A 21,895-nucleotide genomic window follows, 5' to 3' on the forward strand; every position below is an offset into this window, starting at 1 on the left:
CACCGTGGCAACCCACACCGAATTTTAACATTTCAACCTCTGCCAGGTGAGACATTGGGTAAATCACTGGAAGATATACAACAATAGCACCAAAAAAAATCATTCAAATTCTCACTTTCTAGTTTTAAAAGGTTTGTAAAGTAGACAGACACATGTCAATCTAAAGGATACTCCACAGCTGATTTTTTTTAAAAAAAAAAACTTTCATCAAAGTTCTATGTTTTAGTGCACGCCTGACAACATACAAAGTGTAACCTTATTTTTCAAATTCATGAAATTCTTCCGTTGAGATGCTTTTTCATTGCAACTGATTGACAAATTGCCCTACATCGACATAATTTACTGTAAAACTAAATATGTTAGCATGCATTTTGAATTTGCAAGAGCCAAGATTCGCCAAATTAAAATGCATGTGAAAGTTTGTGTCTACACTTTATGCACTGAATGCTATTGGCAATTCACGAAAATTCAATGACGAGAAATGGCCGTCAGCTCCAATGCGTGAAAATTTCATGCAACAAAAATATCTCGCTTTAAAGTATGTACTTTGGGGCCGTTTCATAGAGCAAATGACACACAAGCTTTATACTTCATTTTGAGTAAGCAGGATTTGTGCATACAGAGTATATCCCTGTATTCTGCCTGGACCCCATTTGGCTAGGCCCCATGGTTCAAGACAGCTCATATGTACCATGCATACATAATTCCTACCTACCCTGCTCAAACTTGCGCATCACTTTTGAACTAGCACAAAGCCTGATTGCCACATGAATGGAATGTGATCATACCATCAGGTAAGTTGTTGTTTGCACATCCATTGATTTCGGCATGTGACCAGTCCAATTGTTTAGGTAGCCCCCCCCCACCCCCCTCCCAAGTGTGCCCACAATGGACATTTGGATGGATAAAATGATCAGAAGAGATTTGCTGGTAATTCACAGAAAATCTCCAAAAATGGTTTAGCAATCGATAATCATTACATTAGAACAAGCAATAAAGCTATGGCAACGCATCTCAGCAGTGACGGTCATATAGCAACGGTGTCTTTCCCTGAGTCTGTGGATGGCCTACGGCCTAGCCGGTCAACTTCTCAATCAGGAAAATTCTTCAGTGAGATGTGGGCAAACTTTGCCGTTTTTTTTTTTTTTTGCACCAATATCTTCGACATACATTGTAACTCGTCTTAATACAATATTTACACACATTTACACACAAGATTGGCTATCACTGAAATCTTCAACAGATCAAACGAGTTTGTGATAAAAAAAAATGACGACAGACTTCGCCAGCCTCTCCCTTTGTAGTAGGCGCGTACTCACCCAAAGCGCAAAGGCCGGCTAAACGAAAAACCAAATTTCAATCTGCAGGCTCCAACATGGGTATCACACCTCCAGGCAAAGTCTGAAATTGGAGATCACTCTCAGTACTCGTGACAAAAAAAGGGTGCAGAAATTAAAAAAATTTCTTAGTCAAACTTCGAGAGTACAAGTACACACACATTCTTTGAGGAGAACATATACAACATCCGTACTTAAGTCATGAAGAAGCCCATTCATGGTGTAATGATGCTAAGACAACTTTTCACATTAAATTAATCCCCTAAGCTGCTGTGATATCCTCCACGGCAATCTACAGAGGGTGGTGTATCACCTTCTTTTAAACGAATGAGCGCCATCACAAGCAACTTTGAAAAAAAATTTTAAAAAAAGAAGCGGTCACTTTCCATTCTTTGCCGTGCTTACAAACTAGAAATATGACAATTCTAGTTTTAATAACATATTCACACTTATTCCACACTTTGTCTCACAAGAGCCCCATGGTGTGCACACACACAGAAACACTGACACACACACACGCATACACACATATACACAAATACACATATATCTATCTCTATGTTATACACTTGTTGAGTCATAGCCTGAATTCGGTTGGACAATACAATACAATACAATACAATACAAAATGTCCCGTATGTCATGAAATCCTATTCGTCTCATCACAATACTCACTTAAAAAATGAACATTTTGCGACAGCAATGGTGAAGAACAGAAACAAAACAAGAGAAAATAAAAGAAATTAAATATTTTTAAAATAACAAAACGAATAAACAAACAGAGACCACCGGGGCTAGTGAGGGCGTCCTCTTCCGCCTGACTCTGATATCTTCCTTCCTGCTGGCCCGGCCGCCATGAGCACCGAGTCGTTGAGCGATGAGGAGAGGCCATCCTGGAGTTTGGCCTTGGCGATGCCGTTGTGGTATTCCGTCTTGATGCCGTCGTTGAGAATGTCTCGTATGTGGTGGACAATGAGGTTGATGGCAACTGTAGCAGGGGGTGGGGGGAATGGTTGAAGGCGAAAGCCAAAAAAGTGAGTATTCACGAAACAAAAGCCCATTTATGACATGTCATGACAAGCAAACATGCCCTTTTTGCAGTTTGATGAGCTAACGCAGCATTTTAGACAACACAAAGAAACCTTGTAAAATTGTCATCACTCTTTCAAAATGAAGGAAACAAAGAATAAGAAGTACTTAAACAAAGCAATCAAAAATTCCCTTTCCACCATCTATTCTGTTTCAAAATTCTTCCTGGTATGATACAAAAACATAATATCTTACCAGGTTATTTGCCTACAACAGATACAACGCTGACAGATCAAAATGGACTTGAGTCTTATAACATTTCATTATAAATGAAAAATAAAAAATGAGCCAGGAAATGGGATTCCATCAGGATTCAAACACGAGACCTCTGTATTGCTAGACTGGAACTCTTACTGACTGAGCCATGAAAAGCCCTAGTATGGTGTTCGTCCTAAAAATCCCACTTTTTTAAACCAATATAAAATACTAGCAAGCTGTCTAAGATATAATGCAGCCTGTAGGAAACACACAGAAGAGCTATCTTCATACCCACTATGACCTCACTTGTTACAGATTACACACACATACATCACGAATGCATTTGACTCTACTGCTTTCACACTTTGTTTGACAAACATCAGCTTCTCAGGATTGATACACTGCCTCACTCACCAGAGTTTTCGGCACCTCGCGGAATGATAACGTCGGCATACTTTTTGGTTGGAAGACAGAATTCCTCGAAGGCGGGCTTGACGAACTTGACGTATTGCATGAGCACCTTGTCCAGGTCCCTTCCCCTCTCCTTCACATCACGCATCACTGAAAAATAGAACGGAATGACAAATAAGATACAAAGGTATAAACACCCAGCTGCTTACAGGCACAGCTTCACATGTCATGCGTGAAGGTTGCTTCCATAGAGTTTGACATTTGCATTACTATAACTAGACATGCGTACTTGTGCAACTTTACTGCTCTACCTGAGCAAAAAGAAGAAAGAGACCAAAGCATCATTTATGATAGATCAGAAAGGTGCAATTGACATTCTACTTCACTTTATACACTGTTGTTGGTTTCCGTCTACCAAATTAGTGGCACTACTTCTTTCTTTTTTCCCACTAATATCAATTTGGCTATGACTGTGAACATGAGGTGCTCATCATCTGCAGTCTAGTTTGGATTTTCAAGTACTCTGAATAATATTAGCATCTTTTCAGTACTTGTGTCATTGGACATGCATGCATGCACAGCCTCCTAATATCTAAGATATTTCTGACATACATGTATTGTCAAATTAACTCCATCATTACCACTGGCAACCAGTTTATATACAATGTCAATGGCATTTTGTGGCTGGCGGGCAAGGGAGGGGCCATGGTCCATATATGATTTATGGCATACACACGATTTCGTGATCATTGCCAGGCTTTGCAATCTATTTCATCATCAGGGTCACTCAGACTCAATTTATGCCACGACACATGTCCTTCAAAGATAAAGCCAACGATTTGGCCAGCACCACAAACGAACAAGAGACTCGTACAGAGCACAAGAGAAAATTATTGTCACGATCAACAAACTGCTAAGTGCGATCAACCCTTGGTGTACCAACCCAAGTTTTCAGCCAGTGCCAAGTTATTTATCATCCAGAGCTAGAGCTATCTGGGGGACCTAATATAAAATAGCTTGACATCAGTTGACTTCAAAAGATATCTGGAAGTTAGCAAACAAGTGCTACTGAGGGGCTCAGGGGGAATTACCCAAACAACGCAGTTAAAATATGTAAGATGTTTCATGAGCTGTTGCAATCACAGTAACAGCTGGGAATTCAACCTTGGCTCATGCCCTCTACTGTGCTTTGGGGGGGTGGGGGGAAATCTCCATAAAGTCGTTGCCCCTCTGCATATAACTCATCTATGGCCCACGTGTTGGAAAGTTGTGTGGCAAATCGCTTCTCAAATTATTGCATTCACAGTTGCATTCCAGTAGTTGAGTGCTGCCAACCCTTCACTCTCAACCTCTGAAACATGGGGGGGGGGGGGGGGGGGGGAGGGAGCCTGCCCATGTATAAAACTGTACCCACTACCAAGCAAGATAATATATAGTTAAAACATACAGTTCTCAAAAGGGCTTGAAATTCATTGCCCACCATTTGGAATTTGCTGGCAATATATCAGAAGACTGTACTGAGAAACCTGTCCAGCTGATGTTATTTGTCAGGATGAGTTGTTTTTGAGAATTTTGAGATCAGGTGAGTGAAATGAAAAAAGTCAGTGTTATATCACACGTTTCTCATGTGTATGTCTCCATTTCTGAGCAAAAATTGACATATTCTGTGGTCATGTGGGAAAGTACTAGTATGTTTTACCTTTAAAGACAGACTTAGAAACAAACAGACCATGAAACATACAAACAAACAGACAGAGGTGAGAAACCAGCAAACTGCAAACAGTGACCCATCCTCCATCCTCCATTCTAGGAGCAGAGGTGTGTACTTTGAGTTATGGTGTGTGTTTGTGTGTCTGCGTCTGTGTCTGTGTGTGTGTGTGTGTGTGTGTGGGGGGGGGGGGGGGGGGGTATTGCTCCTTTTTTTAAACCAGACAGCAATAAAACGTAGGAAACAAAGACACCACATTTGGCCATTTCCTGAGTAGGAACCATAACAACCCAGATAGCTCACTCTGTCCGGTCATACGTAATGCAAGCACAACTCTCAAACAGGACATTGTGCAAGGGCATATCTCAGAACTTTCACTAAGACAATGACCTGGCAAATCAATGATGTATCATGCACTCACTCTCTGTGCATCACACCCATTCAGAAACATGTACTTGAAGTACTGAGGGTGGATCACACGAAATTACTGTGCAATCATGAAATGCCAGCCCCCACTGGCAAAGTATCAACTGAACCACCTAATCAAGTATACTTTACATGCTCAAATTAATGGAAAATGAGGAAAAGCTCTGTGCAAAAAAAAAAGAACAAGACGAAGAACACCACAAACACACAGAAAACTGTATTTCATGAATGACGTCTTGAGCTAATATAATGGTTTCACTCAAAGAAAACTGCTATAAATCAACACTACAACTAACCCTTCGCACTGTCTCACTAAGGGAGTTATAGCAGTTGGCAATTTTGGCAAATATAACCGCTGTAGGTATTATATACGCAAATTAGGTATCAAAAGATGCGTGAGACTCTTAAGAAAAAAGTCATGAAGTCTCGCAGTGAGATCTTATTAATTCTGGAAGTTATTGAACATTTCCGGAGGGGGGGGGGGGGGTATGATCCCCCCCCCCCCCCAAGTCTTTTTGGGGTTAAATGGTACTTCAGGCCCATTGTGACAGTGCCAGTAGGGATCTATTGCCCTTTTTCGGTTTACTGTTTGAAAGCTATAATTCTGATCCTCAACCATGACCTCTCACCCAAATGACCATCATTATCCCAGTTTTGTGTGGTAAAGTTTATCTACAAACCAAGTGGCATAACAAGACATAGATGCTATCTTCCCAAAGTTTATTGAAGTAACAAGAAACAGCATCTAAAAAAATAAGCCAACACGACCTTCAGCAGCATCATGGGGTGGTGATACAAAACACTCTCCAAAGCAATACACATTCTTCCTTAAACAAGAAATCCAACGTCCTTCTTGTGCTCACCTCTTCTCGATAACCTCGTGTCTGCATCTGTGTCCACAAAGAGCTTCATGTCGAACAGGTCCAGGATCTCTTTGAAGTAGAAGACCAGGATCCCTTCTATTAACACAACGTCGGTGGGATCGATGGTGGAGAAGGCCGTCCTGTGTGTCAAATCAAAGTCAATGGCTGTGATGTCTGGTATAATCATAATCAAAAACCCAGAAACCCAGAATCACAGAACCCAGATTCTTGACTGGGTTCATGAAGGTTTTGCTTTAGAGTATTTCTGTTTACTCTTCTTGCACTTTTGGTCATGAATGGTCAAGGTTTCACAGATCAACTTTCGACTATCACTCAAACTGCAGATTGATCACCAGTATAACTGGGAAAGTTTGCACGAAGTAAACTTGCATAAATTGCAGAGAACATTTACACAATGCTGATAAGACATGAGTTCTTTGACCTTTGACAGAGGGCAGCTGACAGCTTTCTTTCGTACAGGGTACTTCCGTTACAATAATTATGATTTTAACAAAATTTTGTTACAAATAAATTAAAATTCAGGTCCCATAATTATCATCTCTATCTTTTTACATACTTAATTTGATTGGCTAAAACGAAATTTTGTGTATGTGTGTGTGTGTGTATATATATATATATATATATATATATATATATATATATATATATGTGTGTGTCAATGAAAGAAAACTGACCGTCCCGAGGACTTTGTCGTCACTGGAGGTAGTCTCCCACATACACAATGGGGAAACCATGTGTTACAAGACAAGCAAACATACAAACAGAACAAGAGGCTAACCTTGAATTCTTGATCTTGTCGTAGACGGGTATCTTCACCGTCTTCCCGGCCCGTAGATCGGTCAACGTCTGCTTCATCATCTTCTCGTCGACAGCATCTGTTGTGTCACAAGGTGTACATGTCTGTTTTTAATATCTATATTTTGATATAGTCATTTATACAGTGCACTCCCACTGTTACGATAAGTAGCAATAATCTCATTACAATGAAGTAAAAATTCAGGCCCCAAAATTATTGTCTAAATGAGGATATACTTTATTGTTCAGCTACATGTATATAACAAAATTTTGATTCAACGAAAGACCACTGCCAGTCCCGAGAACTTTGTTTAAACAGGAGTGGCATTTATATTGATTATACAATATATCTATAAAGATCATATATAAATCAACATTTGAATGTTTGGGCAACATTACATGTGGCATGGTTCTTTGTGCTTTACAGTCACCTGGGACAGTCTCACATTAGCATGATACGCAACAGAATACTGACTGGTCCAAATTTTACCTCAATGATTCTTGTCACAAAATTGGTAGGTCGTCAACCTTCAAAGAATCATTTTGGAGAGAGATACCAGAAGTTAAATTGCTAACCAGCAGACAGTAGCCATAATTTTCATGGGCACTTCTATGGTGAAGTACATAAAAACATCATTTCTTTTTCTCTGTATAAGATACTTGGCTCGAGTTTATGGACAGCTGGTCTCAGAAACTCAAGTTCACCAGTAATATGTGTACCATCCCCCCCCCCCCCTTAGAATAGGCAATTCACTTTTTAATCAACTTTTGCCATCCCCCATTAAATGTGTATATTTATTGCTGGCTTTGTGGCTGCCAAGCACCTACATATAATAATAATAATAATAATAATAATAAATCCTTAAAGGTCACCATTACTCTTTGAAGGGCAGTGTCATTCAGAAGGAGGGTGTGGCACATCGTACATTATTGATGTCACAACAGCATGCCACAGACAAGAAAAAGATGGGCGCAGCATCCACGAATAAAAGCACTACATAACATCACATTCATTTTCCTCTCTAAAACAAAATACCCAAGTCCCCACATCCATGGGGAAAGCGGAATTCCTCACAGACAAAATTTAGAGGAGGGTGTTTGGCAAAATTTTCCATACCAACCTGGATGGTCAAAGTTGTACGACCCGATGGCACTGCTGTTGACCACGTCCGAGACGTCCTTGTAGAAGCTGTCCATGCTGATGATGGCCACCTTCCGCTGCCTGCAGTCCATCTTCTGCTGACCGACTGCCTCCACAATGCGCTCGCACACCGAGGACTGGACAAGGGGTGAAGAAAGAGGGAAGAAATGGTTACAAGTTGCCAACTTCTCCACCAAACAGATTATCATCATACTACTGTGAAAAACCAAATTTTCATGACTTTCAATCACCATTAAAATATTGTGAAACTGAAAGCACTCAAACATTTGCTAACATTACTTTGTATCTTTGACTTCAAGGTAGGCATATTGTAGGGGTGTTCACTGTTATGTTATTTGTACATGTAGTCTCCTTCATGTTTGTTAGTTTTGTAGCACAAGTGAATTTGCCAATTGTAATGCGACCAGTTACCTTTTTACCTCCGCCAAGGGGGGAGGTCATGTTTTCGTTACTGTTGGTTTGTTTGTTCGTTCGTTCGTTCGTTCGTTTGTCCGTGCGCAAAATAACTCAAAAAGTAGTTAACGGATTGGAATGAAACTTGCAGGAAAGTAGGATGAGAATGACACAAGTACCAAACGATTAACTTTTGGTAGTGATCCGAGAATTTTGGGGGAATTTATGAAGGATTTTTGATATTTTAGCAGGTAGGGTCAATGAACTTGCGAGTTCAGGCTGCGTGCATTTGAGGTTTGCATGCGCGCACTAATTAGTGCGTGTTCTAGTTTCTGTTAGGGCGAGGCGCGCCGTGCAGCTGAGGGTTTATGACGTAACAAAGGCTTCTATATTGGGATTCGGGCGACTCTGCACACAATGCAGTACGTATGGGTGGAAATAATAGAAGAACAAAATCAGTGGTGAAAATGAGCTGCATGCTTGGCGGAGGTCTCCACTCTCAGAGTGCTTTTCTAGTTAATAATGTAGCACATATTATGCATGTATTATGCTGCAAACGTCCTTCTGTACCGCCGTGGCAGTGATGAGCTGTATGAAGCGCTTGCTCAATATTGTCCTGACCATTTGTGAAATTAAAAACACATGAAATTCATCCTACCCGGCCTGCCATGAGAAATTACTAATAATGTGAAAAATTTCACTCTTACTGCAAAGAGATAGTTGTAGTGTGAAAAAAACACTGCCTCCTCTAATTTGCATATAATATTGATATGTTTGCGGCTCATACTGTACCAAATACTGCGACTCTGAACTTTAAAGACTTTCTCAAATATCCATAAATGCCATAGCTTGGTAAAAGTTCCACCTTTTGTTGCTTTTTTTTTATTTCCGTGAATCTATTTGAATCAAACTGAAAATGATGGTTCAGATTACTTTTAAGGACTACATGTAGATAAAATAGGGATGGAACAAACAGAGGACAAGAGAAGGATCAGATGTAAATATGGAAGCCAGACCTGGTGAGTAGAGAGACATGATGGTGAACAGATACATACATGTACAAGAGGAACTAAACATGATGAAGAGCAGAAATGCAAGGAATCATCAATGAAAATAACCAGACGAAAGGACAAGTTTATATTAGTGACAGGCAACCACAATGATAGGAAAAAAAGACACAACAGGAACCAGAGACCATATTATCAAGAGGGATCACACTCAAGAGCATTACGCAAAAAGAGGACACCACAACGTGTCAGGGAATAAACTCCAGGAAAGAGGTGGGGCCAGAAGTAGTTAAGGGGGTGTGACCAGTGGTGGTACCAGTGGTGGTACCGGATCTGGTACGAAGTGGGACCAAAAGCAATGAGATGTCAGACTGGCCAGATGACAACAGGACCAAACATAGTAAGAGGCCCACACACAAGGATCAAGACTAATCATTTTTTTTATAATATTGTATGTAAACAGACCACACAAACAGAGTAAATGTACAGGGGTATGACCAGAACAGGGACTGGGTGTGAGCAAAGACCTGATGAAGAATGACTAGGAACAGTGCACAGCTATCCTTCCTTTTCTTTTTCCTTTTTTTTTCCTTGGGGGGGGGGGGGGGATGGAGGTTGTAGAGGGGAATGAGGTGCTGCACTGTCATGTACAGTCTGTATGTGTGTGGTTTTCAAAGAGAATTTAGTCAAACAAGAGATTGACATTTATAACTGTAAAATGGAGATGTTCTGATTAAGACTTCATTACCTACGTGTGGTAATTGAATACCAGTATAAATTCTGAACTTGGCATAACTGCTGCAGTTCTTATTATACTTTGGATCACATTCTGTAAATGGAGCTACAAATATGAAGGTAATGTACAAGTGTTTTATGTTCACAAGATTGTGTTTGTGTCGTGGAAAGAAATATTCTGAAGCTCTAAAGAATTCAGTCTGGCTGGCTAGCGGATAAAAGACTCTTACCTCGCTGTAAATATCACGGCAAGGGAAAAACAAAATTAACCTTTTTAATTAATCAACTAGATGTGTTCACTCGATAATATGTCATGGTGGTTACTATATGATTGCTGAATTATGCATGTCTGAGCACATGAAAGAACTAACGGGTGGCGGGGCAGGTCTCTGAAGAGAGCTCATGGCTCATTCATCCCTAACTAGTCAAGTACCAAGGACTGTACTCCCACAGCCATTAATCAGTCGATGCTGCAAGGCTGTGGACATCACACACACACGCTATTCATGTTTTGTACAAATATTGTCAGATTTCAGTATCGTCAAAACAAAGACAAGGAAAAGGAAATGTGATATTATGTGATATCTGTGTCAGCTTCCGTTCTAAAATTCACGAATCTTCATTGACCTGGTAATTTTGATTGCTCGATCTTTTTCTCTCTTTCTTTCTGGTGTTTTTTGCAAACCTTGATTTAAAGTCAGTTGGAAATTTGTAGGGTTCTGAAGTGTATTAAACACAATCAATGTCACCCATTCTTTGATCGATATTATCTACTCACTCTCATTCAAATTTTTAGTCTGAGCTGAAGCCCTACAAAAAGTCTGAAAGATGTGGATTTCTTTAACATCTTCATTTCATACACGGTAACTTTCCCTCATTGTCTACTTCTCTCTCTCCCTCTCTCTCTCTGTCTCTCCCTCTTTCTCTAGGAACTTTGAGGAGGGAATTTTGGAATGTTTTATTCTAGTATCTTTATGTATAGTCTACTATTTTAAATTGCAGAATCATATGTTAAAACGTCTCTCTTTAATACCCATTGAAAAAAAAGTGTTGGTATTGGCAACATACAGCAACTTTTTTTTTTTCTTTTAACGTGATATGCCATGCTGTATCACAATGTCATTAAATTTGTGATCGTGGAGCGCAGCACTGAATGGAGAAATGTATGAGTGTAGGTTACATTCATGTCCGGATCAGAGTCAATATTTTTGCACGATGGCTGATGTGTGATGGGTGAATAGAACAATTTCATTGGTCGAAGTGGCTCTAGAGTGGTGCACATTGTCTAGGCTTTCTCCAAATTCACAAACACAGTGTAGCACCTGACTTGCGAAATTTGCCAAAATAAAAACCGTGCGAAATATTCGGCATAATTATACAGTAACTGCAAGAGAAGCAAAGCAGGCTTGTCAAGTAAGACAAAGTCAAGCCACCAGTACAGAGGGCCGTGGAGACCTGCCAAAATATCTTAACATACATGTACGCCTTTGAATTACCAAATTTTGCTATATAAATGAGCTTTTGGTAGCAAAGAATGCAACCACCAACAGAGTTCTTTTGAAAACTCATGAACGCATCATCTTTTACACTGATGGCTGATGGTTGGATGGAGCAATTTCATCGGTCAAAGAGGCTAAATTTTTCAGGAGTGGTACGGTGCACAGTGCAGACTTTCTCCCAGTCATGAAAAATAATCCCTCTCGCAGACCTCAATAGACCTCAATAGACATCAATTCCACTGACACAGTCGGCTCCAGCTCTTTTGGTTCCTGACTGTAAATGCTATTACACAGTGTAAGGGCCTTAAAAGAAGGCTACATGTATTTTCATGTTGACTACTGTATTGGCATGAATGGCATTCAGTGGAAATGTCTCATCTATGTTTTAGCATCCTTTATAGGTGATATACATGTAACAACAAAACACTTGAACGGAGTACTTGCGTATGCCTACCCAATGCCCAGATGGTAAAATGCCAAATTCATCACACTGTGTAGTTGCATGTTATGTACAAATTCACTACCGTACGTTACACATCCCCAGATCAATTTCTATCAAACTCACTTCATACTTCCATGCTTACTAAATGCAGGATGAGGTTCCTGATGTTCCATGACTTTTTCAACTCGTTGTGAAATGGCCACAGAATTACGCTCTGGCAGTTTGCACACCTTGAGTATGCAGCACTAATTTAAATTCTAATAACCAGGGCTACTGTAGGCCCTTTCAGATGACACTTTGAGTCATCCAGTTAATACATTTGTGAGCAGAAGCATACACTTGCCTACAATGTAAAGTGCAAGACAAAGTTTGCTTCCTCAATTTTCTCTGGAGAGTTTAGTACATACTTGATCAGTGCTTATTTATACATAATTCATCCTAAATTCCAAAATCATTCCTACAGTATATTGTAAATGGCTTGTTGTCAAAGCCTCACATCAATAACTAAATTGCAATGATTTTCAAGGATTATACATATCACTATGCAGTACTTTTCTACACAATACTGTAAAAGACGAGACTCTGAATTAATCAAGATTTATGCTTGACCAATTTCAATGACCTCTGCTTGTACGGCTTCACAAATGAGAATACTTTGTGTGGAAGGTAACATTTCTTCACACACACACACACACACACACACAAACTTTAAAAAAATGTAGGCCTACAATGAATTTTGTTAAAGCTAGGACTACTGTCAAATTAATCGATATTTTTCACTGAAATATTCCATCTTAATTGAGAACAGAAATTACCTCTACCTGTAGCATTTCAGTTATCAATATGGTCTATATAATGTAAATATTATTGTAGACGACCTCTATTAACTTTGTGTCTTGTGGTAAGCCTCAGAGCTGCAGTACAGAACTAGCAATATTAAACAACTTGCCATCCAAGATGTAAAATGTCAAGGCAAACATCATCATCAGAGGCTTTTCAATGGTCACTTTCATCACACCACAGAGGAAGAAAAGCCCCAGGATTCTTATGGAGCCTTTGTGTTTCGCCCACATCATACATCAAAAAGAAAACATAATGTGCATATATATCGGATGATAGATGGGGCTTTTAAAGGCATTATTAACCATTTGCAGATGAAACAAAAAGCAAAACCCGGACTTAGTGCTTCAAAATAGTTCTAACATGTGAGATTCGGATACAAACAAACAATGTAAAAATTTGAATCAGTATAATTACTGTTAAGTAATTGTTGTAATACAAAATGTCAACAATAGTTATAAAACAAATGTCTCTAGACTATTCAACCCGTCTACAGTTATGGTTTAACAAGAAAAATTGTGATATCTCCTTATATTTTAGGCTGAATTGCAAAATTTTTACATGGTAGGATGTTTTGTGATACAACTGACCTACACATATGTATCAAATGTGATTCTTTAACATTTTTTAAATCACTTCTCCCAATGGTAAACAGAACCTTTAATATTTACTCCTCAGAAATGCTGCATGCAGTAACTATGGTTTCCATCGGAAAATTTACAATGCCTCATACAGCAAGTATAGGCATAGTATGCGGGCATAACAAACTTACAACTGTATGTAGGATCAAAGAAATCAGACTCGCTCCTTGAGAAAAAGACACACATTCATTCTTTAGGATATCACTCAGAGCTCAAAATAGCTTACACAATCAACATTTAACAAACAAAATTAGTCCATTCTTTAAATCAAATTAAAGAAATGAATTGCAAAGTACACATTCTGTAGTGACAACACACAAATAAGGACACACATTCAGTTCTGTAGTTATGGAATATACCCCCAAAAATGACAAATAAACCTACGAATAACCACAGAAAAAAAAATAAGTAAGGCCTAAATCCACATCTTAAAAGAAATGACTGATGGTACAGACATTTTGTACAAATTGTAAATGTAAATAAGTTTTAAACAAAATGTGCAAATCTAATCAAGATTTTCAACTGTCAATAGCATGCACAGATTTACCACTCTCCAGATGTAACAAGTGCATATAATACAGAATTCATGGAAATGGAATACTACGATATTAAAAACTTCTGAAAGTCAAGCCTAGAGATTCTCGCCAGGGAAATATTTTCGAAAGGAAACGTCCTCACATATCAGTTTCAGTAAGACTTGCACAGAGTGAGGCTTTTGTTGTTGTTGTTGTTGTTTTTGGTATGTCAAAAACTGGGAATAAAAGAAAGGTATGATGTACACTGTATGTGTTGCTTGAAGGTTTGATGATACTGTATGATGTAATGCTCTGCATTCATGACTGCTGTTTTACACATTTTGTTCATAATGCTTGTAATACAAGGGCTTGTATATAACAGTGTATACATGTAGCATTCACACATACTGGTACATTGTACAGTGCAAAGTAGCATACAATCATACAGTAGGTCATCCTACGTGTGTGTGTGGGGGGGGGGGGGGGGGAGGCCACTGCAGTTGTTGATTGGATGTCCTTATGTTATGACTACAGTTGTATGTTGCAAAAACTACCACACACAAAAAAACAAAAAAAAATCAGATTGTACACCTGTACTTCTTGACTTCATAGACAAGGTACAGTTCTAAAAGAAAGGGGAGGGGGGACAGTAATGAGCTTGCAACCTGGGCTGTGGTTGGTGACTGTAGAATTATCATGATGTGTCTCCCACAAAGAATCTAGACTGTACAACGTGCTGCCAATGAAGCTTTTAAAGGAAACCCAAACTCAAAGAGAAACGATGTGGATTGAGTGAAAGCAGCAACATGTAGCACACATCAGTGAAAGTTTGAGGAAAATCAGACAATCGATGCACAAGTTATGAATTTTTAAAGTTTTGGTGTTGGAACCGCTGGATGAGACTACTAGAGGTTATGACGTATGTGTGGACAACAATATAAAGAAAACATATAAGACTAGAAATGTCGCTTTGGCGACTGGTATGCCTCAGCCATAATGCATGGTTCCCCCAATAGGAGTACAAAATATAATTTTTTTCATTTTGCATTCTAGTCTGGCCTTTGACCCTTAACCTTTGACCTTTGACCTTCTGGCAGGAAATTCCCCAGAGAATCTCCATTATGTAATAGGCCTACATGTACATGTATATATATTGAGTTTTAAAAATAATCCTGCAAGCATTGCACATAGTACACCCTCACACACACACACACTTATATATTCATACTCAAATGACACGTAAGTGACAGATGAGGGAAATAGTGAAATTTTGAGGAGTTGACCTTGACCTTTGACCCCTAACTATTGACCCCTTAATTCCCTAGATAATCCCTGCCAGTGAGTACATGCATATGTACATGTACCAAGTTCTATGAAGATACATTGAACCACTTGCGAGAAAAGTGAAATTGTAACATTTTCACCTGACCTTTGACCTTTTGACATATGACCTCATGACATGAATCTCTCTCTGGAGAATCTTTACGCAATAGTACATGTCTACACTAAGTTGCAAGGAAACATCTTCGGGCATTGCATAGATTGGGGGAAATAGCACAATTTTTAGCATTTGACCTTGACCTTTTGACCTTTGACCTCGTGTCAATTTCACTAAAATACTACTCAAGTTAATTGCCCTATCATATGTCATCCTTGGACCAAGTTTGGTGAAAGTTGCTTTATCCAGTTTTGAGTTACTGCGTAAACAGAAAAATTTCAGGATTTGACCTTGATCTCTGACCTTTGACTTCTGTCCGATTTCACTCAAAAACTATGTAATCAAATAATTGTCCTATGTACATCATCTCTGGACAAAGTTTGGTGAAATTTGCTCGATCCAGTCTTGAGTTATCGCGTAAACGGATACAATTTCATGATTTAACCTTGACCTTTGGCCTATAACCGATTTCACCCACAATCTAATCAAGTAATTGCCCCATCATACTTTGTACTTGGACCAAGTTTGGTAAAAGTCCAGTCAATTACTCAAGTTATCGCATAAACGAATGCGGACAGACGTACGGACGGACAGACGGACACAAAAACATAATGCCTCCGGCCCCACTTCGTGACGGAGGCATAAAAATTCCACAAAAATTCACTTTTCTAGCATAATAAAAGAGCAATTGACTAACCACTTTCAGAAAGCAGGGGGAATAATTGCTACCCTTGATATGTCAGTATCAAGTTGATGGAATATGTAATTTTCATGAAAAACGATTGTTTTGTGGAATTTCCTTTATCATTTTCTTTATACTGTTATCCACACATGATGCCATAACCTCTAGTAGTCTCCTCATCCAGCAGTTCCAACACCAAAACTTTAAAAATTCATAACTTTTGCATCAATTGTCCGATTTTCCTCAAACTTTCACTGATGTCTTCTACTAAATTTTGCTGCTTTCACTCAATGCACATTTCTCTTTGGGTTTGAGTTTCCTTTAAATGTGAAGGCATGCATGGAAACCTACAGTGTATGCAACATGTGTACTACACCTCTTCTGAAAGGACACATTTGACAAGACAGAATGAACATTCTCCAGTGTACATGTAGTTTGATACAAAAATGGGCAATGAAAGGTAAGATGTCTACTACACTTGACTGTAGCCTCTGCAAAGAAAAGGAAAAATTCAAATTATTCAAATCATGGCACGCAGCTACACACAATTAAACAAAAACAAAAACAAAAGATTCCGCTGGTAACCCCTGACATTTCAAGAGCATAAATGTAATTCATTATAACATGGTGACGCTGGCATTTTACTGTGTCGCTCTGGATCGCGCAATAAGACAGGGCTGCACACTGGCGCCGGTCCGACGGTCAAAGACCGGTAAAAGTCACTGTCGGACCGGTAACTTTTCAGGAAATCCACAAGTTACCGGTCCGACATGACCAGTAAAAAAAAAAAAAAAGCATTGGTGGGGTCAGTAGAAAGGAAAAGAGCAGCCCCGATCAGGGAGAAACAGAATGCAAGATATCGCACTGTTCAACAAGTTTTACGCAAGTTTTCGTTTATGTCTACCGGTGCAATTTGTACAGTAAACATAGTTTTTAGCACTAGCAGTGGACCAGTTACATTCGCGCTCGCTTGCGCATTTGGCGCTGCTCACGCACTGCCATGCAATGCAATACATGCAAAGCACACGATGCAAAGCATGTACAGTGTAACTGCTTCTCGTTTGCTTGCGATCGGCGGTCATGCCAGACAAGAAGCATTGAAAGAAGCGCACGCATTTCTAGGTCATTTTACTCATGATTTTTTAACGCAAGATCGATCCGATCCCGGCTTCGCAGCAGCGTGGCAGTTATGTTAGAACTAATTTACTTGTGTCGATTTTTAGAAAAAGTAAAAACACATTCGATATTCAGCGATACAGTAAATGGATCTGATTGCGTTTATTTTCATTTTGCACAGTCATTTCACAAATTAATATTTTCATTCGCTCAGAATGTTCTCATAACGAAGATAGGCGCAAAAAGGATCACGAAATCGGCCCTTCCGTGTACTTTTTAAGAACGCATGCACAAAATGTGAAGAGATAATACTAGGGAGAAAAAAAAAATCATGAAATCATGGCAGTCCCGCTTACATATTTCAGGTAGAAATCGTCCCAAAAAGGATCATGAATTCGACCGGCCGCGTCGTATCTTCCAAAAGATTATGTACGAAATGCGAAGAGATTATAGAGGAGAAAAAGAAAAAAAAATAAAGGACACATTTTGGTGAGTGCATCATAAACGAATACAGCCGAATAACAATTCATGAAATCAACGCAATCCCGTTAAAATTTGAGGAAATAATAGGCGCAAAAAAGGGATCTTGAATTCAGTCCTGCATGCCGTCTTGGTTATCAAAAACGCATACACAAATGCGACGAGATTATCGGGAGAAAAATAAAAAAGACATTTTTACCCTTCTTGTGCGTGTATTACAAAAGATTACATCCGAAGTAATTCATGAAATCGCCACAATCCCGCTGATAGGTAGAAATAGGCGCAAAAAGGATCGTGAATTCGGCCGTGTCGTATACCTTGAAGATAAGAACGCATGTACGAAATGGGAAAAGATTAGCGGGAGAAAAATAAAGGACACATTTTCACCCCTTTTGGCGCTTGCATCATATAAATTACAGCCGAATAGTAATTCATGAAAATTTCGCAATCCCGTTGGAATTTGAGTAAACAATAATAGGCGCAAAAAGAATGTCGAATTCGGCCCTGCATGCAATGTATAATTTTGAAAACGCCAAACACGAAGAAATTATCGGGAGAAAAATAAAGAACGCATTTTCAACCTTTCTGGTGAATGTATCACAAAAGATTACAGCCGAAATAATTAATGACATATCGCAATCCCGCTGATATTTGATGTAGAATAGGCGCTAAAAGGACGGTGAATTCGGCCGTGACGTACAGGCATGTACGCAATGCGAAGTGATTATTGGGTGAAAAATGCAGCACACATTTTCAACCCCTTTTGGCCCGTGCATCATAAAGATTATAGAGCCGAGTGATAATTCATAAAATCATCTCAATCCCGTTGAAGTTTGAGGAAACGATAGGCGCAAAAGAATCATGATTTTTGGCCGTGTCGTGTATCTTTTAAGAACGCATTTACAAAATGCGAAGAGTTTATCGGGGGAAAATAAAGGACACATTTTCAACCCCTTTTGGCGCGTGTATCATAAAAGATTGCATCCGAAGTCATACATGAACTCATCGCAATCCCGCTGATATTTGAGGTAGAAGTAGGCGCAAAAAGGATCGTGAATTCGGCCATGTCGTATACCTTTCAAGAACGCATGTACGGAATGCGAAGAGATTATGGGGAGAAAAATAAAGAACGCATTTTCAACCATTCTAGCTGGTGCGTGCCATGCATCACAAAAGATTACTAGTACATCTGGAGTAATTCATGAAATTGCCACAATTCGTCTGATATTTAATGTAGAAATAGGCGATAAAAGGATCGTGAATTCGGCCGTTGTATACGCATGTACGAAATGCGAAGAGATTATTGGGAGAAAAATACAGGACACATTTACAACCCCTTTTGGCCCGTGCATCATAAAGATTACGGCCGAATAATAATTCATGAAATCATCGCAATCCCGTTGAAGTTTGAGGAAACAATAGGCGCAAAAAGAATCATGATTTTTGGCCGTGTCGTATATCTGTTTAGAACGCATTACGAAATGCGAAGAGTTTATCCGGGAAAAATAAAGGACACATTTTCAACCCATTTTGGTGCGTTTATCATAAAAGATTACTGCCGAAGTTATTCATGAAATCATCGCAATCCCGCTGATATTTGAGATAGAAATAGGCGCAAAAATGATCGTGAATTCGGCCGTGTCGTAGAACGCATGTACGGAATGCGAAGAGATTATGGGGAGAAAAATAAAGAACGCATTTTCAACCATTCTTGCCTGTGCGTGCATCACAAAAAGTTACATCCGAAGTAATACGTGAAATCGCCACAATTTCGCTGATATTTGAGGTAGAAATAGGCGCAAAAAGTATCATGAATTCGACTGTGTGGAACATCTGTAAGAAAGCACTTATGAAATTCGAAGAGTTTATTGGGAAAAAATAAAGGACACATTTTCAACCCCTTTTGGCGCGTGCATCATAAAAGATTACAGCCAAAGTAATTTATGAAATCGTCACAATCCCGCTGATATTTGAGGTAGAAATAGGCGAAAAAAGTATCATGAATTCGGCCATGTTGTGCATCTTTTTAAGAACGCACTTACGAAATTCGAAGAGTTTGTCGGGAAAAAATAAAGGACACATTTTCAACCTCTTTTGGTGCTTGCATCAGAAAATATTACAGCCGAAGTAATTTATGAAATCGTCACAATCCCGCTAATATTTGAGGTGGAAATGGACGCAAAAAGGATCGCGAATTCGGCCCTGCATGTCGTGTACCTTTCAAGAACGCATGCACAAATGCGAATAGATTATCGGGAGAAAAATAAAGAACCCCTTGTAGCGCGTGCATCAGAAAATATCACAGCTAAAATAATTCATTAAATCGTCGCAATCCAACTGACCATCAAGAGCAGGTTACGCAGCAAGTTCGTGTGCCGATGTTTAGAAAAAGTCACAAACGCATTTGATACAATCTGATTTTGTTCATTATCATTTTACACTGTAATTCACAAACAAATATTCTATTTTTTCCTATCTTTTTTTAAAAAAAATTTGTGCAATAAATAATGCAAGTTAAAAAAAAATAATCTGTAAAATGAACATAGGTGGGGGTGGGGGGGGGTACGTCCATAAAAAAAAAAACCCAAGAAAATACGTTTGCAAGTCATTTAATGTTTTTTTAGGTTGTTGTTGTTGACCGGTAAATTTTCTGTTCGGACCGGCAAAAAATGGTAAAACGGGGCATTTACCGGTCCGACAGAGACGGGTTGGACCGGCAGAAAAATGGGTTAGTGTGCAGCCCTGAATAAGATAACACTCACCCTTTTGTAACAAAGTGAATTGTCATTTGTCCCCCGATCTGGATTTTTGAAACCATGATTCTGTGTAAACTGCATTCATCTGTGTTCTTCATGCACTACACATTGTACATTTGTCATTACATCTGTACATCCTGTAATGTACACGTGTATTGTTTACTTTTTAGTTTGCTGCAGTGAAAAGAGCAATCACAATTGCATGTATAATGTGTAATTTACTTCGCTTGAACTGTTCCAACCAGGAGATCAATTACGACAATAAAGCCCAGAAGAAATACAGTGTACACGTAGGAATTTCTTGAAATGAATTTGCTTATCTGTCTATGTATCTCTAAACTCTTTCATCAAATTGAGAAAAAAAAAGTCTACATTGTATATTTGCCACTGCTGCACATACAAAAGATACTCAGGCTATTAAAATCAATGATGTGTTTACCTACATACTGAACCGGCTGCTCCTGCTAATAGTGCAAATGTGGTGAAAAGCAAAAGGTGCATATTATTACCCATGTACTATATCAAATACATTATGCCAGGCTTACATGCTTGTACTCCTGACGAGTTGCATACAATGTACGTGTTGACCTGCCTATAATCTGGTTCACAGGTACAATTGTAGGACTCAGGATCCAACAAATATTGGGTTGCTATCTATAAGCAACATCATAACAACCCCCCCCCCCCCCCCCCACAGAAAAAAAGGACAAACACTTTGTAGTCTTGGTTATTTTGGATAATACCGGTAACCATTTTGACTTGCTTGAAAAGGAGGCTTGAGAACATTAAGCATATTTAAACATTTAAACAAATTTACTGTATACGCCGAATATTTCGTGAGGTTTTATTTTCGCAAATTTCGCGAGTCAGGTGCTATTCACGAAATTAAAGACATGCGAAAATAATGACTCTGATCCTGATATGAATGTGACGCACACGTCATAACAGTACTTCACAATTGCAAATTTAACCACTCGCACAATTGTTGGGAAGTCTCGATTCACGAAAATTTAGACTCACTAAATATTTGGCGTATACAGGATATAGAGCAGGCCTACAGTGCAATCACAGGCTAATAGCCAAACTGCATACATAGTTTCATTATGGTACACATGTATAAAGCTTCCCTACACTGCTTTTAAGAGTTTGCCCTAGATTCATTGTAAGAGTTAGTTCTGTTTTTCACTATGATGGCCTTGTCGTACACAATGTCAATGGGATGTTTTAGATCACAGTTTGTTTTGCATTGAGACAGAAAGTGTACTATGCTGTATTCCATCAAGGTCATGGTCAAAAAAAATAAACTGGCAGCAGTCTTGACAAAAGGCTGGCTACGAACCT

The 21,895-nt window shown here is 39.1% G+C and overlaps 1 protein-coding gene across 1 annotated transcript in view; it reads right to left on the bottom strand.

Annotated features, from left to right (window-relative positions):
• Positions 1–955: 955 nt before the first annotated feature.
• Positions 956–21,895, bottom strand: part of LOC139726617 (uridine-cytidine kinase 2-B-like) — a 35,889-nt gene continuing 14,949 nt past the window's right edge. Inside the window, exons 2-6 of the mRNA XM_071637606.1 lie at positions 7,970–8,126; positions 6,832–6,928; positions 6,033–6,172; positions 3,039–3,185; positions 956–2,325 (exon numbers count right to left, since the gene is read on the bottom strand). Of these exons, the coding sequence (XP_071493707.1) occupies positions 2,132–2,325; positions 3,039–3,185; positions 6,033–6,172; positions 6,832–6,928; positions 7,970–8,126 (735 nt within the window). The 3' untranslated portion in view covers positions 956–2,131. The remainder of the gene's footprint in view (positions 2,326–3,038; positions 3,186–6,032; positions 6,173–6,831; positions 6,929–7,969; positions 8,127–21,895) is intronic.

This window comes from Diadema antillarum, unplaced genomic scaffold (assembly GCF_040938485.1).
Source record: "Diadema antillarum isolate AM-2024a unplaced genomic scaffold, OU_Dant_1.0 seq00000094_RagTag, whole genome shotgun sequence".
Lineage (NCBI taxonomy): Eukaryota > Metazoa > Echinodermata > Echinoidea > Diadematoida > Diadematidae > Diadema > Diadema antillarum.